This window comes from Ornithodoros turicata, chromosome 5 (assembly GCF_037126465.1).
Source record: "Ornithodoros turicata isolate Travis chromosome 5, ASM3712646v1, whole genome shotgun sequence".
Taxonomy (NCBI): Eukaryota; Metazoa; Arthropoda; class Arachnida; order Ixodida; family Argasidae; genus Ornithodoros; species Ornithodoros turicata.
This window is the reverse complement of record NC_088205.1, coordinates 49,247,443-49,267,233: the sequence shown is the minus strand read 5'-3', so window position 1 is coordinate 49,267,233 and position 19,791 is coordinate 49,247,443. Positions and strand designations below refer to the sequence as shown.

The window sequence follows — 19,791 nt, the reverse complement described above, 5'->3', positions numbered from 1 at the left end:
ATATACAGGGTGTCTCAGTTAAATCCCCGGGCTAAATAATTCGCGAACGGGTGCACCAATCGAAGAACTTTCTTTTTTACAAGTATCTGTCCGATACCACCTACAAGCTGCGAACCGCGTGAATGAGTGGGAGGCGCTTATTATTTAGATAAAAATTCAAATGAATTGCTTGAAAAACAACTTCTAAAGCAGGGCGCGGTCGGCATTAAAATGGGTACTGCGCCTTTTGGGACCTTCAGTGGACACCATTTACAGAAAAATTTGCTACCGAAGCGGGTCATTTGTTGCAGTAATTAATTGGTTTCGGTTTACATATTTTTGTCGCGGCTGGTCGCGGTGAAGCGAAAAAGGACGCTCTTCCACTCCCATATCCACCAATGAATTACGTGTTCGTGAGCTTACTTCGCAACCGGTCCTGCATGCGGTTTCTGTTTCCGTCAAAAAACGTGACGTTGACTTGGCAAATTTCGGAGTTCAACTGGGAAAATTCAATTTTCCGCGAGTTAAATTTGATAAAAGTGCTCAGAAGTAATGGCAAAATCTCCCACGTGATAAACAGCGTTGATCCCATAGAGGTCAGAAAAGTAGATTTTTGAATATGTTCTTTTCTTTCTTTCTTTCTTTCTTTTTTTTTTTCACGTTAGGTTAAACACCTTGTATTATACAGGCATCGCAAGCCCTTAGCGTCTTGATAGTCTCCGCGATAGTTGTCGTAAAACCACAGGGGTTTCACAGTCACTATACATATTGGCTGCTGATTTTGCGGTGTTGTGTCAAATGAAAAAGGGTTAAAACTAGGGCGGGTTTGTAACTCGTAATTAGAATCGATAAAACCCTCAGCTTGGGGACAGAGACAAATGACGTACACAAAGACGACGCCGACACAGCAGTCAACCATGGTGAGTGTGGTGTCTCGTAATGATTCAGAGCCAGGCTCCGCCGACGAAAAGCCTTTTATTCACTCCGGCAGTTCTTTTGACACCCAACACACATCCTAGCGCCCTCTATCTTAGGCAGCGTGGTCCCTCAATCTTGTAAACCTTGAACTACTATACAACCCTATTTACAACATTTTCTCCCCCCGCAAAAAATCGGAACGTTAGCAAAGTTAGCAAATATTAGTCAATCACAGCAACAAGTTCAATACATACGAATATACAATAAACAGTAACACTCCAGTATTCATGTATCAATATTCAACATTACCAATAAAGTTCGAGGGCCCCCGTACAAAACATTCACATTGCAATTAAAGTAACAGTCCATTCTAAGAACAACACGACACATCAGTTTACATTTCATAATCGGTAAATCGTTGGGGCAGCCTCTTCTTCCTCGCGTTTGTGCTACGCTACCTCTACTCTCATTCACTCCCCCTTCAGCACTCGCAACAGTTCGACTACTTTTCTCCGACGACGCACTAAGACCCCCACTCACTGATGGCTCGTTACCCAATGGATCTCTGTCCTGACATGTTAGGGGCACATCTCTGACACCAACCGGTACCCCTACCTGCTCCTTCGGGGGTTGGACTGCAACTGTCTCCTCAATGCTCACTGTTGGCAATGCCCTTGGGACGTCACTCCATCGCGCCATCATTTGCCTCTCGGCCACATCTTCCGGTCCGCTCGTCTCTCTTGACCAACCTTCGTTAACTTAGAAGCGTTCCATCTTCTTCCATCTTCCAACTCGAAAGTATTCCTACTCCATTGTTTTATGACCTTCTTCGGTGCTGAATACTTTGGAAACCCCTTAGCTGCTGCAGCCATCGTCACCTTTACGTAATCACCCACTTCCACTTTTGAGTCCCTAGCACTTCTCTTCGTATTTGTGTAAGACTTCATCTGGTGCTGGCACCGCTGTACACGATCCCTCAGGCTCTTCACTTCCGAGCCGGATCCTCAAAGAATTTCTTCCGGGACAATCCCACGATGTCCAATCTTGTTCGTGAACGACGTCCATGTAGTAGGAAAGCTGGAGATATACTCCTGTTGTGGCGTGAGGAGTCACCCTGTATATTCCCAGATAATCCCGAATTGCCCACTACACCGGTCTCCTTTTCAAAAGTGAAACTTGCACAAACTGCTTCAGCACTCGATTGAATCTCTCAATTTGGCCATTGGCCTGCGGGTAATACAACGAAGACTTAAGATGCTTTATGCCCCTTTCTTGTAGAAACTGTTCGAAGAATGCTGATGTAAATTGTTTGCCATTATCAGTGACAATGCAATACGGATATCCCTCTCGGGCAAAAAGTTCTAGTAGAAAAGATGTGACTGTCTGCGATGTCACCGTCGGCAGAAACTGAACTTCCGGCCATTTACTAAAATAGTCCACTACGGTAGTAGCGAATCTTGAATCTCTTGGTGCTAATCCAATGGGCGCTGCCCGTGTGGGTTAGAATCCCATCCTCGTCGCCAGAATGTGATGTCTCGTAATGATTCAGAGCCAGGCTCCGCCGACGAAAAGCCTTTTATTCACTCCGGCAGTTCTTTTTATACCCAACACACATCCTAGCGCCCTCTATGTTAGGCAGGGTGGTCCCTCTATCTTTTAAACCTTGAACTACTATACAACCCTATTTACAACCAGTGAGTTCACCATAACTCAACTGCCAACCAAAGAATTTTATTCTCTGCAAACGGGATGTGAAATACACTTGAAAGTTCCCTCTCCCAGCTCCTCCTCCTGTCGGACTTCCCCATTATACGGCTATCACATTCTTCTGTTATCTTTGAGTTGCCGACATGCACTCTTAACTCTAGACCCTTTAGTAAAGGGTAAAAAATCGCGATATTTTACCCTCTATTTTAGGAGTTACCAAGTACCCTCTGAGCAGTACCTTTTGTAAAAGTTACAAGGAAACCCACTAATTAGAGGTTACGGCCTTCTATCCAGCACCTGCTCGTAAAGGTTACGCCAACGTGCGGCTTTTTATACAGGATGTTCATTTTTATTCGCAACAGAGTAGCGCACATTTGGCCAGTGGGTTATGTGAATTTTTGCTAATTCATCGGTCTGTAGTTACAAACGCATGCGTCAGGAAATGTTTGTACTAACGGATGGGCTAATTTGCGAAAATTAACATAACCCACGTGCCAAATGAGCGCTGTTCTGATGCGAATATAAACAAACACCCTGTACATTGTGCGGACATCGACAGACATTTACAGAACACACCAAGGTACCAAAATGCACCAACAGAAAAGGAGATCTTGCACATATGTATATTACAAAAACAGAAGTCTATTTAGAGTTCTTGTGTCACGCCTGATGTTACGAACACTTGAAAGACCACATGCTGACACACTGTGCACGAGAGCGATTCTGATGTGAGGAGAAGCCATGGTCGCTTTACCAAAAATATGTGGAAAGAAAAACTATCGTCTAAGTGAGAAGCAATGCATAAAAGTGCGAGGAAGCCAGCGAGTGAGAACAATTGAACTATTTTTGCTAAGCTGAACATACACAACGAAACGGAGCAAAAAATGTTTATTCTACCTTCGCGTTGCAAAAGGCGATACAGTATTACATAAAACGCACACAACCTTGGGAAACATGAGTGTTGAGTAACGCAGGAGACACAGCAGCGTGGGAGGCGCTCGGGGACCAGTTTGTGAAGTACTCCATTGCGCTGGTGACGGCGTGTGAACGTGCATGTGGGATCCTGGGAACAAAAGTTTGGGCATCGAGAGCAACATTTACGGAACCATTCAATATGTTATTTGTTCATATACTGCTTTCTGATGAGCTCTCCCCAGCCTCTGCCCGAAGAACTTCGTGGGATGAAGACAATAAGCAGGTAGCCAATAAATAACGTCTAGCACTATACTTAGAGTTTTATGGAACACCTTTCAAGCAGTGAAGCGCCACCACAAATGCCAAAAGGAAAACAATAAATAAAGATCACATACTTTCGTCTATCCATGTGTCGTGTGGCGCATGAACCTCAAGACGCGGCCTTTTTTTGCAGCATCTAATTCTGCTCCATCTGCAAACACGATACCTAGCATTATACCTAGCAGCAAGTACGTACGAAATGTGATCTGACCGTTACATACATGAAATCGGAGGCCAGCAATAAGATAAAAGTCGTTGTAGCTGCGCCATGAAACCCCTAATTATCATCATCAATATGGTAAAACTTGTTGCGTTGTGTACCTCTATATGGAACAATGCAGAGCTTCCATCCGCATTTAGCAGCAACGTGGACGAAAGAATGTTCTGCTGAATTACATCCGTAGAAACCACAAGGTACGCTGAGAGAACATCATGAATACGGGAAGGCGTTCGTTCCGCGACTGAGTCTTAGAACGTCGTAAGAATACAACAAGTTGGAAGCTGCGAATTATAGATATCGATGAATATATCCGCAGCTCGCAAAACGCACGCCGGTGTATTGACTTGGCGACCAAGAGCCGAAAAGTAGCAAGCGTAAGTGGCGTTCATATGCAGGACCGCAGAACGGTTGCGATAATCACAACAAACATGCGCGTAACAGCCCTTGCTATCAAAATAATGCACGTACATAGCATAAAATGTACACTTACCCAGTGTAGGAAGCTGTATGAGCCAGAGCTGCTGTGGATGATGTTCGCACTCGCTACACCTTCCCCTCAGAACACCGAAAATATCCTTGTTTGGTAGCGACATCTCGCATTCCCGTTGTTCCTGACGGCGCTATGATCAACGCGAGGAACATTGACGAGCAAAATCACCGATGAAAACGTGATTGCATGCACCTGTCAACGGACGCATGTTGAGCGTTCGGGGTTTCAAGGAAACCGCTCTCAGTGTGGCTAGACCAGGCTCGGCCAGGCTCCCACAGCTCCCCATAGAGCCCATAGTTTGAGATAATTCAGGCAACACTGGACATGCAACGAATGAAAATGAGCTATGATGCCTACCATTCGGCCAATCAGGAGTCTCTCAGTTTGGCTCGCCTTTCGGCCCGGTACTGGCTACCATCGGCTTTTACCTTTACTGGTTTTCATGCCCGACGCTCGTTATTCCGTATTCCAGAACAACTAGGCAAATTTTTGACAAAATACACATTTATTTGAAACATCGTACTGATTCAATAGTCTGACACAAATATTCACCGTGCGTACAGAGTCCAAATCGTTGCGTTCGTTGACCAAGTTCGAACTCGAAAAGCACACTCTACTCCCAGAAGTGAGCGACGCTGACACGAGCGCATGCGATTTCACGGTGGGCATCTCCTTTCGTTGGTTGCAGTGCGAAGGTTTCAACGAAGCGGGCAATGCTTGTCGCACGGACACCGAATCCTGTCTCCGTTGTGACTGCATTTGAAAATGCGACGGCGCTCACAAGTGTTCCTCAGGCGTCAGCTCACCACTGCATTCCAGTTCTGAACTCGAGAGACTGTTCGTACGTAAGATATTTGTGTCGGGAAACATCATAACACGAGCGGAATCACTCTGACACACTAACAAATCTGGGACTTCTCATTGAACAATGTCATCATACGCCCAAGCAGCACAATGTACTAAAAGTCGAGTGCAATAGGGGAGGACGGGTAGGTGGACGGCCTTGAACAGACTTGTTAATCTAGAGAAAATTGATAAGACACATACCGGCCACCCCTATTGCACTCGACTTTCAGTACATTGTGCTGCTTGGGCGGTGGTGTCAACTGACATCGTCGAGACGCCGCTGCCACTTCTCTCCCTTCTCTTATCGTAACTGCCCGCCAGACAGGCAGCCCGCGAAAGAATGCTCTTTTGAAACTTTGCCAACCAATAGCTGAGCGCGCAACGTCCTTCTGCCAATGGGTATCAACTATGATGCCTGACGGAGTAATACCACATGTTTACGACGTACAAACATTTTTTTAGAGCCGCGAAGAGGGGGAGCTATGGGGGCCTGGCTCGGCTACGCAGCGAAATAGAAACTGTCGGAAATGCGGAAATCTTGGTGGTTGCGGCATTGGAATGGTTTTCCACCCTGTAGAAAGAAACATGCTAAGAGTATGCCAGACTCCAAACTTACAATCCGTGTTGATACAGCAGTGATAATATGTAGTCGACGCAGATGACGCTGAAACGGATACAAAATAAAAGCGTGCACGTAGATTCGCAACTGTCGTCTCAAATGGTAGGCTGATACACGGCATTATGCTGAAAAACAGAAGAAAAACAAACGACAAGAACCTAACAAAGAAATAGTCGTTGGAAATTTTGCTTAGAAGTTACAGTGTCGGAGTAAAGGGTACGTTTATAGGTTACAACAAGCTGTTTTTGTTTTTTCCGAGATGTAACTTCTGTTGTAAAGACATGATTTCGGTCGCTTTTAACCTCTAAATATACGTTACAGTGGTGTAACCTATAATAAATCTCGAAATCTACGTCTATATAGACGTTACATGTTTCTAAAAGTTACAATAAAAGGTACGGGTTTAAGAGTGTATTTTGGGGAAAAGATAAATAGGGGAATTACTGATACAGCTATATCACCTGCATTTTTGATCTTGTACGCCTCCGGGAAAAAGAATACTGCCCTGTTTCCTATACCTGAACAATACCTTTGTTTGATTAAACTTTGCCAGACATCCTATACATGTCAACAAATGGTCCCCCAACGTGCTATACCTATTCGAAGTGCTAGCCGAATGTTCTTTTAGCCGAGTATTAATTATCCTTGACGACTGACCGATATAAACCTTACCACACTTCAGTGGTATACAATAAACTACACCAATATGGCAATCTTCAAATCTGCTCCCATGATTAAGAATCCAACCGGAAACTCTTTTTGAATAGTATTCCACTCCGTAATGTTTAAACAGTGCGAATCTTTATGTACATATTGAATAACCCCACTCGTTGCTTACTGTCTGCTCTCTTATCCCTCTGTTTGGGGTTCTTTAACCTATTTTAACACCCGACTGACAACGTCATAGATAACCGTTCTGGGAAAGGTTCCAATCAACAAATCCGCTTTCCATCATCTTGCGACAAGAAGACCTATTTATGGCAAGGTGATCACATTTAGAGCAACAACATTTTTCAGGCTTTGAAACATAGGACTCAAACGGTAACAACGGCTTTTCATCCTTGCTTCACCAGTGAACTCCAATCCAACCCATTACCATGAATCTCAAACATTTTGCTTACATTAGGTACCCGAACTTCATCGTTAGTTCAAATTAAAAAATCGTATACATATCTGAAAATTCCCATTACCCGCAATCAAGTTTTATCAATATCCAATTTGACATTGCGATGGACTTCAGCTAAAAATAACAGGCTCAAAATAAGTGCGATTTTAAAATCTGTAGAGGAAGTGGTGTCGCTCTACATGAGTCCCGACCGGCGATGATGGTATGCCACGGGAAGGCGATGACGGTGGTCTGTCGCCATGGCCGCGCCAGTGGAACTGAGGCCGGTGCTCCAGGCGCGTGGTCATCTTCCTCGTTGTCCATGGCCCGTTACAAATCTATACAAACCACGTTGTGTGTGTGTATATATACTTCTCACTTGATTTCAATAGATATGCAAATCCCTCCAAATCCGCGTACTAATCTGCCGCCTTCTGTTGTTGTTGACTCCAAATAAAGTTTAAGGACGTCAAGCAACTATTGTACAGATCATCCTGCAGAACTCCGAAACTTTAACACCCCAACAGCCTCAATCGCCACCCTCACACAAAGGGTCGATTTTTCTGTAGGCAGATTATAGTACAAATCAGTTACATCAAGTGAAAATAATTTCAATTTTGTGGTGAAGTCCCTTAATAATTTGAATAACACCACCCGGGTTCTTCACCTCAAAACAAACTCTTAGACATCTAACAAACCTAATTTTTATTGAAGAAATTTACTAACAATCCATTGCCACGAATCGTCTTCCAGCACAATCGTGCGAAACGTGGACCCGCTCTTATGTAACTTAACAGAAAACAAAGCATTTAAATATTGTCCCCGAGTCTTTTTTAAACAAATTTACATATTTTTCTATACCTACTTCCTGCAACAATTTCCGAGCGCTTCGCTTTAGACCCCTACTGGGGGCAGTCCTGCACAACCAGGGCCGGTTACGACTACACTCTTGAACTTTCTTCATGCCTCCGGCCTCTCGACCAGCCTCTAAGGCACCCTTGTGTGTGCGTGTGCGTGCGCGTGTTTTTTTCTATTTTTAAAGGAATAGCAAGCTGGCCTCCGCCTGACTAACCTTTCCTCCCTTTCTTTTTCAGTAATCGTATCCCCCCCCCGTACTCGGCCTGATCTTCACAGATTTAAAGTTTTTCTCAGTTGCTTGTCTTTCTTTTTCCGCATAAGTCTCGTCCCCAATTATGACGAATCTAACCGATTGGCCCGCCACGAGAAGGTTGTTGTGAATAACATTTGTCGACTTATCTACTCTATACCACATTCTTGGTTAGCTTTCCTGCTTGATACTTTTTTTGACATCCTGTAACGACATCAATGGCGCTATCCAAAACTGTCCTTTTTATCCATTTTCAACTGACTTGCTGGCTTCATGCACCATATGGAGTAAATCCAACTTAGAAGATGACGTGGGCACGCTATGGTTCGGTCCCTTGTTGAGGATCTGCAAACTATTGTTGGAAACGTGACCATTGTCCATGAACAGACCGTTGTCGCAATCCTTCCTACTTACTTTCTTCTTAAGCACGTGACGTAGCACCAGACGTTAGGCAGGTAGAGTAGCTGTCCATATGTTCTCGAGGTCTGTCTTTCTCAGAGTCCAATAATGGCAAAATTCCTGAGACTTCATAAAGTTTGTGTACGTCCTTTGTCCCAGCACCGAGGGTTTTATCCATTCTAATGAACCTTTTCACCACGGTCTATGCGCATGACCTTGAGGCGCCGGAGAGGGTTATCCCCGTCTTCACTAGATGGCGCAGTATGGGGACGGCAGAAGTGGGGACCAGTGGGGAGACCGCACGAACCATTTTTGATCCTTTGCGCTGCACACGTGGATTTGCTTTGTCGCGCGCCGAGCGTGGTTCGCTGGAGAGCCGCTAGGATACGACGCGTATGTGAAAAAGGTCCATTATGTGTCAATCTCTCTTTCTGTACTTTCCACGTCAGCCATGTTGACAACAGAGAAGGGCAGCAAACATTCTTCTTCTTCTACCTGGAGCGCGACACACGATTGCATCTCCTCGCGTTCTGTTGCGCGGGGTGACGCATAGGTTGGTTACCACGGCAACCCGCACGCGCACGCATCGGAACGCAATAGCCTGGAACGGGCTTAAAGGGGCACTACACCGATATAAGAGCAATGATGTATCAATTGGAATATGTTCATATAACTCTGAAAAATCTTTCCTTGAATTATGAAGGTCGACAACGACATAGTAACGCAGTAATTGCAAGATGCGTTGCGCGCTATTTCTTGAACTTGCTCCGCCCTCCACGTTCTCACAACAATAGGAGCGACGTCATTTTGACGTTTCGTGTGGGCCACCAGTTATGTTGACGAAAGCACAAGCGCTCTTGCCATTGTGCAAGACTTTTAATGCGTCATCATTAGGAGTGTCAATGTGTAGAAAGCTGTGTGTGTGTGTGTGTAAGAGAGAGAGAGAGAGATGATGAAGCCTCACCGAGGAAAAGAAGCCAATCGGAACGGGGAGCGAGGGAGATAGCGCTGCGCAGCTGCAAATGGTAGCTCGGGAGAGGGAAAAGAGACTCAGTCTGCTCCGGACCTCCGTCAGTTCAGTTACACTGCGCTCTTCGGAGAGACAAGACGTCTGTCCTGCGACCTCATGAAGAAATTTGTGTAATGCTTTTGTTTGCTTATTGCTAACGCGTTTCTCTCGCGTTTACCGCTAAATCGCCACTGAATTTCTTTTCTTTCTTTTTTTTTCCCCAGAGAACTCGCTCTGAATGTAGCTCCAATAAAATGTCAGTGTATCCTTTTGGCTAACGTTCATGCGCTGAGATCGGAAGACATCCGGTATCGCGACGAGGGCAACAGGGGCTGGGGGGATCGCGACACGGTCGTCCCTATTTTTTTTGGGCCGCGAGGCGGCGAAGTTTGGGAAACACTGGAGTACTTAATGCTGAACGTTGCTGTCTGGCGCTAGCCTTAGAGGAGGGATGCGAATACTGCATGCGTTTGCCTGCTAACTGTGCTAAGCTAGAGGACGGAGCTAACTTGGTGTTAGGATAGGACGCTAAAAACGATTTCCTTTCTCCCATCTCTGTCTGGAATAGAAATGTGACCGAAGCGAATAAAAATACAATCGCAGCAAATTCAAATAGTTATGAAACCGAACTGAATACATGTACAGCATAAACACGTGCTGCTTGCTGTTGAGTTAAACGGAGCTTCGCCTTGCGGAGCGGGGAGAGAGCCACCGCAGCGGCGCTAAGAGAAATCAAGAGAAAGAGTGTTTTTACTATCACACTCGTGTAACAGGGGCATCCTTCGTTAGCCAGGCGCAATGAAAGCGGGGGAATGTTGTTGCCTTCAGCGCAGTTTGTGACGATTATGCAAGCTGCGTGATAGCTGATATAGCTGAGGGTAATCTTGTGCGCCTGAATCACAGGGTACATCGGTAGCGTCGTATAACTGAATGTAAACGAATTAGCGTAAACATAAATGCATGGCACATTTATTCAATTCAAAATAAACAAGAAGCAAGCGAGCTAGTCATAAGCAATTGTAGTCGATAATCTGACCTACTGGGTGTCGAAAATAAAACACGTCTTCTGTTGTTGTGCCGTATCTCACGTTGCGTTTCCTGAGGTTTTCCGAAGCTTAACAGAACTTTCTGTGCGATAAACTATTTGAATACGGACTGACATACATCTCGCGTAATACCGACATGTAAGCTTAACCACTGCAACAATTCATGGAACTCAATGCGGCACGAGCACGAACGAAAGTACAGAGAGCCGAAAACGGGACAGGCGCATTCCTCTTCACGCCTCTTCGCATTGTCCGTTCGTGTTTGCGCTGTATTCAGTTCATTAGGGTGAACCAAGCTAGCCCTTCGACGTATTCTGCTCTGCACCAATTCATTCAGAGGAGAACGCTGATTCCTTTTAATTCTGTTACACAACGCGACGATGATCAGTTCAGGCGCACAAGAATAGTCAGTTTTAGTATATCGTACGCTCTCGCCTTTGCGTTCGTATGGGACAGCATGGTGGCTCCGCGTAATGCGCAAAGCTCTGTTTATGTACTGCGCGTGCGCAGAACCACCAACGCTATCCCTTACGTACGCAATGCCGATTGCGCACAATATACTAAAACTCACTATAGTCCTCAGATGGGTGCCACCGGGGCAATGCCATCGCTTCCCTGCGATATCAGCTAGAGTGCAGCTTGCATAATTGCCACGAACGCAGCGTTGCTAACCACAGCTGATGGCAAAGCCATTCCCTCGCATTCGTAGCGTCTGGCTAAGCGCTAACGAAGTTCACACCTATAACCCGAGTGGGATAGTCCAAACACTCTTTCCCTTTGTTTCTCTTAAGCGCCTCTACATAGGGTGGCCGAAGCTAAGTTGTAATATGTTGTACTATGTAATATGCCCATGCGGATCTTTATATGAAGCAGCATCGACTTCGTTTTGAATTTTTCTTTGCGGCGTTTCCCTGCGTTCGCGTGTATCTGCGGAAGTATTTGATTCTGTTTGAAAGAGACATTCCTTCGACTCTGGTTTCGAATCGAATACACTGTTATTTGCACACCCACCTTTTCAGCTTACCGCTTCCTTTCGATTACCATGCAGTGAGGCCTCCTGAGTGTTGGGGATGCGGTCCCGAGCATGGTGTAACTGGTGGCTCCTCGAACGAACTGCTTCTCAGTCTAGCGACCTGCTGACCTTCTTATTAGTGGCCATGCCTTGTTCAGTATTCCTCAGTGGGTGAGCAACGTTAATGGGGCACCATTCACGTTCGCATCAGTCCCTGGACGTGCAGTACGGTCAAGCACTAAACAAGGAGAATTAGACGAGGCCGGCTACAAACATGGACGACACAAACACGCATATGCCTTCAACGCCCAAATTAATGAAATCCAAGAACTCAGGAAAAAGGTGCTGACGCAAGGGTTCGGACACAGACCTTCTCATGGACTTTCTCTTATGTGATAGGGGACATACAACCATGCCACTTGTAAGAATGAGAATGTAAGAGAGAATGGGAAGAGCGTGATTGGTTGTCAGTCTCCCTGTACTTGAGGCACTCTAACTGAGGATGTAATTCATGTTCATCTGTAAAATGGACGCCATCAAGAATCATTTCTATATCTGTATTCTGTATTGAATTGTGTTTTGTTTTTGTCTACATGGCTCAATAAAAAGCTGTGCGGAAAAAAAAAACTGAGGAGGAAGTCCTGTTGTCGTGATGTAACGGCAGCATCCCTGACCGGAAATCAGGTGCGTCTAGGTTCGAATCCTGGCGTCAGCACCTTTTTCCTGGGTTGTTTGGTTTCTTTGACGTCAAGCACTGTTTTCATTACTGGGCTTCCAAGGGACACTGATCCCCCTACACACTTTAGCTCATATCGTGACTTTTATGCCCTGTGCAATGGCAGGTTCTGGCAGGTTCTGGCAGGTGACTGCTGGGATAGTGTTATGGATGTCACGCGACGTATGTAACTAAGGGCTGGAGTCATTACTCACCCATCACAACTAATCATTTCATGTTACACCCTGGGGTAGTGAGCCACAAATTAAACGGCAAATTTACTTATTCATCGTAACTTCATTTATGTGTTGTTGTCAGCATGTAACTTGTCACTCATCTTGAACACCGCAAGAGGTGCGCTTGTTACATACGCCTATAGTTTCTTATAATGTATGTATCTAATGTAATATATGTATCTGTAATGTAATCTATAATGTCTTCTGTCTCTTACCATACTACCATGTTTTTTATTGCAGATCTGCTATGCGATCGGACTCATTGCATTTGCAGCTCTCGCTGCCTCATTTAATACTTTGAAGGATGCCATCGACAGGGCTGTGGCAGAACATGGGATCATCGTTGACAGCAGCGTTGACGTCTTCGGCGATGGTAAGCTGCATCGTACATAGTCATACACTACTCTTAAAGGGACAAAAATATCTCTTCGCGATATGAAAGATTCCGTCATCATGAGAATAATCCAGAAGGAACTAGATTCACCCGTTGCGCCGTTTTGTAATTAAAACATGAATAAAGGTGCCACTTTCCTTCCTCCGAATCGACGCAAAACGTCAAGGGTACGTCACCCCTCCAACGCATCCAGTTATAAAAGCAAACATATCGCGGGAACTGCCCATTCCCGCATTTCTTTGTGCAATCAACGCAGTGCGAGGGAAGCTCCGACTTGCCTCTGACGCGTAGGGGCGCATCTATACTAGGCTAGTTCCATCTCAAATGGATCCATCCGGTACACTTGATGTCTCGAATGAAGGGGAAATATATGTATATGCATATATAATATATGGAAATATATATATATTCACTCGGGGAATATATGTCGAAGCCATCAGTGAGTTAGGAGAAATAAACGCTTTCGGAATTATCTGCGCTGCGCGGTTCGGGAAATAGGAGAGGAGGAAATGGACTAGCTGTGCAGAAGCTGCTTCAAGTACTTCACAGCAAAGGTGGCTGAATCACAGCGAGCAGCAATGTCGCCCACATTTGAAGGAAGCTCACGGGGTGAGCCGTTTGTGCACCAGCCCGACGTGGTCGAAGAAATCATTGAGTATATATCGCCTGAAGCCATTAACGTCACACCGCTGAAGTAAAGAAGGAAGTCGATGGAGGCATATGCACAGCGCAAACACTCCCAAATACGTGAAGAAATGGGCAGAAAGGCAGGCCGTAAACTGCACGGAGACCGCTTTCGGTGTTGCCTTGCCAGGAACATTCAGGAGTAACTGCCAGGATTGCAGCGAGTTAGCATGTAACGTGAGAAGAGCCTACCAAGGAAATCTGACAAGAACCTGCCCATTAAGGAAAGTGGCTCCTCCAACAGCCTAAAGCAGTTCATGACACGAGCACTCTCATCCACCCGGGATGCTCTCCATAACTTACGTTACCTTCTTACCTTGTCTTCTTCGCTGTCAAGTTGTTTTTATTCTGTGTTTTATTCTGTGTGTTCTTCACGAGCTCCCAGCACTTGCAATGCATGTGTGACACCCTGCAAAAAATGCGAGCACATCTGGTTGCTCCACAATCTACATTCAGCGATGAACATAAACGCTCAGAATGGCTTCAAACTGTAGCAATTACTTTCATGTGAAGACAAAAGTTGAAAGTCCCTTTGGAAGATTCGATTTTGCAACACGCGGGACACAGTGCCACCGCTTGACAGCGCTCCGCGTATAGGGGTGGCAAAAACTTCACAGTGCGCCTACCGATCAAGTGCGACTTTTAATTTTTCTTCTGTGCATGGTCTAAGGGACTACCTACAACATATAAAATTTTAAAGGAAAGTTTTTTGTGTTTTTTTTTAAATAAAGGTTTCCGAAATTCGTCATTTTTCGGTGGTATGGTGCTACTTAAAGAGGTATCGCTCACGTTCCTGACAGAGTAGAGTGATACATTATATATAATTCGATAGTCCCGTGAATGACAAATCAAACGGCATCAAGCTCAATCTTATCCGTTTTTTTTACATCGCCCGCAAAGTAGCAGTGAATATGGTGCTTTTCGGCGCTTTGAGTCAAGTTTGATATTTTTTTGCAGACAAACAAAAACTGACACAGCACTGCCAATCCAGGAGCCTATTGTGCCCTAGGTGGTCTAAAGCAATCATCAAGAAATTATTACAATGCGACAATAAATAGCCTTGTAGGGAACGCTCAAACCTGCACGCGACGACATCGTCTTCTGAGAGGCAGTTTTTTCCTCCTCACCTATTTCCCGAACCGCGCAGCGCAGAGAATTCCGACAGCGTTTATTTCTCGTAACTCACCGATGGCTTCAACATATATTCTTTTCCCGTTCATTGGAGACATCAAATGTACCGGATTGTTCGATTTGAGATGGAACTAGCCAGTAGCGGAAACTTTCGCTAATACCGAGGTAATAAGAAGGTAACAGGCAAAATCAGGCAGCGATCATGTTTTTCTCTTCATCTTTTTGTTTTTCTTTTTCCTTTCTGTGGGGTTCGTCCATTTAGGGGTTCTTTATGGGAGTAGCAGAATTCGTCAGGTGGCTAATTCAATTCCCCCCTTTCTTTTTCGCAATCAAACTGAAACTCAAACTACTCTGTGAAGCAGCATGCACGTCCCGTGCACGGCAACGTACACGCCCTGGCAGAGAGTCGAACCGAAACGTTTAACGGTCCGGTTCGGGTTTAGGTTCGGCGATAAGGGTTCGGATCCGGTTCAGGTCCAGAAGGCAATTATAATGGTTCAACCCGGTTCTTTCCAAACGGTTCGGTTCCCGAACCGGTTCAGGAACGACGGGTGCGAATGAAGCACAACAGGCAGGTTAAAAGAAGCTTCCGTGTGTGTGTGTTACAGCCCAAGCAGCACAATGTACTGAAAGTCGAGTGCAATAGGGGTGGACGGTATGTGTCTTGTCAATGTTCTTTAGTTTCATCAGTCTGTTCAGCGCCTTCCACCTACCCCTCCACCCCTATTGCACTCGACTTTCAGTACATTTTGCTGCTTGGGAGTGTTTGAAGTGGGCAGGAAGGCGCAGTGGTCGTTCAGGATTTTGAAAGAGTTTGTGCGACATGAAAGACAAGATTAGTAGCGGTTACAAGAAGAGCATACCCATTAATTTCTGGTTTGGGTTGACTTTCCCCGCACGTAGCTCAGGTCGCGGGGTTGTTAGCGGAATCTCACCAGGAATATCTGTCAACCAAGCCTGCTACCTTGGCCTAAGTCATTTAAGCAATTGAAATTATTCGTTACCACTCAGGATCGCGAATACACGTTAATCAAATAACGACGCTTCATGGTATGTAGTTGGATTGGAATGGTGCGATCGTGAGCTCGGGGACTTTATGTGTAAAGGGCACGTTATTGTGTCAGCACTGACCGCCGCCGTGCTCAGCGTTAGCGTTGAAGTGTCTGTGGAACAAAGACAAAGCAAGTGCAAACAGAGAGTTCGACTCATTTTAGACCTACTGGCGAGTTTTAGATACTGTGTCAGTATGGTCGTTTTTGCTTCTTTTATTTTAAATCCACAAAGAAAGCCAACTTGGCATGTTCTTTCCATTCTGACCAGCATGAGTGTGGCCGGTGCTTTACTTTCTAGTGCCCTAGGCACGCGGCAAACTTAATGCTTTAAACGGAATGACAGTAACTTCACCTCCTGAGCAACCATCGTCCCGAATGACTGCGTTTTTTCAACACGCCCCTGCTTTCAACAAGCCAGGAGAGAACGACGCCACACAAGATTATAGTTGGTGAGGAGGTGAACTTATCGCCATTACGTTTCATTAAGTGTGGCTAGAGTATAAGGGGCTTATGTAAGTTCACACGCGCACACGTTGGGAATTATGCTGCAGCGTTGTATACACGAATACGTGCTAGAGCTGAGCCCAGGTAGTTTGCTTTCGCAATGCATTACATGCAAGAGAACGGAAGAAGAAAAAGAAAAAACGAAGGGGAGAATATTTGAAAGACCGAAGGTCGCACAGCCGACGACATATACGTCGGTTGGTCCGCGTATTGGTATTTGTATACAGGATGCCTGCGATAACGGTAGATATGATCTCGAAGACATAGCGCTGTCAAAGAAAAACTAACAGGTTTTTGTTGCAAACGGACTGATCTTGAAAGGCAGCGCCAGGACACCCTGTGTGTATGTGTGTGTATAGCCGACTCTGACTGGTATATTATTATAATATGTCACTTAATGACTACTACCCAAAATGGTCCCTAATGTCCCGTTCACCTTTAATTCTTATAAATATTTATCTGTATGTCTTAGACGTTTGTGGTCCTGGCAGTTTTCAGTTACTATCTGTTGCTATTTCGTGACTCAAGAAGATCCAAATCATTGTTGCAGGGCACGATTTTTTCGGCAACAAAGACGATGTCTACGAAGCTAATAAATGAAGAAAAACTACGAAAAATAGTTTTTGTGTTCATGCACAACATCCAAAGTTCCGCACTTAATTCCGTGTGAACCGTTATTTGAACCGGAAACCGGTATTTTTTTACCGGTTTTCTTCCGGTTCAGCTCCAAGATGGCGGCGACTCTTTCGGTTCGGTTCAGTTCCGGTTCGGCCAAAAATAACGGTTTCCGGTTCGGGTTCGGTTCGACTCTCTGCTCCCTGGTCTACTAAACTCCAGAGTGCACAGTTTTAGCGCCATCTTCATGAGTAGGATACTCAAGTGCCATCGAAATTCTTAGATGTGGCGACAGCTAGATTTCAGGATCCTTTGTTTAGCGAGCTTTGCACTGAAGAAGAGTCTGATGCTGGGCCTGTTGGTACATGTTAAAAGCTGAAAACCAGCGGATGAAACGGAGACAAGAGAGAGGAGAGGAACAAACAACACGATGGACTAGCAACAGTTTAATGACACAAAGTGTACCTCGGCAGAACAACACACCTGCGCCGTGCAGCTGCCAAAATTTTCACAAGAACCTACTAAGAAGGTGAAGGTCGAGTACAGAAGGTAAACACACGTGTCAGGGAGCTGGCGGTGACCTATGCAGGAAAGAGAATTCTTTCTGGGATAAAGATAAAGAGGGAACACTTACACAATGACTCTTTCCATGTTTACACATTTGGTACGCCTCAATTATCTCTTTCATTTCGTGCGGCCTCTACCAATAATCCCCACTTGGTCAAAGAAAGGAACACATCCGCACCCACGACAGTGTGCCGGTAGATTCCCCCCCCCCCCCTCCATACTTCAGTGTCGATTAATGATCATTTGTCGGTACGTTGACGCATCTACCCGTCTGGCCGATATAAACCTTGCCACAAGACGAGAGTATACGGTAGATAACATTTGTAGCATAGTTTGTAAACATTGTGGAATGCCCGACAATACATTCACTTCTGATTCTTTCGTTAGCGATGGACACAGTCCAGAGAGCTTACACCGAGCAGAGAATACGACCTGAACGCCATGCCTACCGGCTATCTTTTTCAAGTTGTGGGAGACCTTGTGCATATACGGGATGATTTCCACCCTTTTCCGTTCCACCTTCTCCCGGCTAGTAGCTTTGCCACTTCTTCCTCCTTGTACAACCTGCGCAACTTAGTTTCCGCAGCTGCCTTCAAGACCGCAACGGGAAACCCAACCATTCAATTTGCAGACCTAAGCTTTTCTGGATAGAGTGAAGGCAGCTTTTCTTAAGGGCATTATCCAACCACAGCGCAGCAATGCCGCGTTTAACAAGCTTAGAGAGTGATTCAAAAGGTAACAGCTCGGTAGTGATTACCACTATGCGAGAACGTTATGGTTGAGGCGTTGAGAGCCTTTGATGTGCTTGGTGTATTAGAAAATGTATGATTTCAACTTGGTGTTCCTTCCTTGGGTAAGAGAAAATTCTCAATCACGAAGCAAAGATGCGTTTCTCGATTTTGTTTCTGTGCAATGTCGAGCCCACATTTCTGTCAAAATACCGTGCGATCAACCTCTCCGCCTATTTCAACTCGACATAAGCCCCCGATCGAAGGTGGGTTTTGGGGCGTATACTTGACGAAAAAAGTAGTAGTTAGCACAATGGAGGTAACGTACAACACTGGAGGCTTCTCCCTGACGTGCGTGATGTCTAGTGGGGATGAAAGTATGGTTTTGTAGCCGCACAATTGTAGGCGGGCTCACGTTGTGTAAATCTACTCCCCATTGTGATTATGCTTTGTGAAACTTATTCAAAAGTTGACACAGGCGATACTCCATCATTCTACAGAATATTTGCAGGTTGAAGTGCAGTCTAATATCACGAATATGCTCCGCAAGTCCGTGAGGTCAACGCGCATGACGTCGCGATGACGTTCCTAGTACGCTCCTGACTGGCGGGAGGAACCATGTGCGCGCTTCAAAAAGGTAAACAAAGGAACACTCGATGCACAAAGTGCCCTCGGAAGGGCTAAAACAGCTCTGATTTCTGTATTAGATGTCCCACTTTTCGTTTTGGTGCGATCTTGGTTTATCGACGGAAGACGAACGGAAGTTTAACGCAATATGTTTGCTGAACTTTGAACTATTCGGCTCTCGTATAACTTCTCTCGTGCAAGCATCCTGCACACATTTTTTCCCATTTTGTTCAAATTATGGTGTCGCGGAGTAGACAACTATCTAGGGCGAACTGCGAGTGTCGTCGTAGAAATGGTAAATTTAGTCACATGGCAGCTACAATGGTCTAAACTACCGTGAACGACAGGACGAAGACAACCGTGCCTCAGCACGCGTACGAACTTGCATCTTTTAATGTGAGGCAGTTGGAACCTGATATTGCGGCAGTGGCACCCGAACGTACAATGATAAGGCTCGTTCCTGGTAAAGTGTGAGAATCCACTGTTATTAGACGTTAGAACTTTTATGGGGCCACTCAAAACAGCACAAACTGTGACCTGCCGTGGTGCTCTTCGTTTCTCCTTGGTAGCGCACCGTGTTTGAACTGTTTCTGTACACAGCACAACACACAAACACTTCCCCAGCCGTCGCATGTCATTTGAACCCGCCAGCAGCAGCAACAGTTAATTGCGTTCTCCCAGCGTCGGCACCGCCGTGTGCGCTTTGGAAATAAAAAAGTGACACTACACCCAAATGCGACGTAGTACAGTCATAAATACAGCAGGTATCACTTATCATCGTACCACTTAGCAAAACGGAAAAACACGAAACGTATGGCGGGTTCAGTACTGTTTACCTTTCTCT

At 45.4% G+C, this 19,791-nt stretch overlaps 1 protein-coding gene across 1 annotated transcript in view; it reads left to right on the top strand.

Annotated features, from left to right (window-relative positions):
- LOC135394448 (lysosomal-associated transmembrane protein 4B-like) overlaps positions 1–19,791 on the top strand; it is a 59,806-nt gene that overhangs the window by 27,443 nt on the left and 12,572 nt on the right. The window contains exon 2 of the mRNA XM_064625184.1: positions 12,886–13,018. Within this exon, the coding sequence (XP_064481254.1) occupies positions 12,886–13,018 (133 nt within the window). The remainder of the gene's footprint in view (positions 1–12,885; positions 13,019–19,791) is intronic.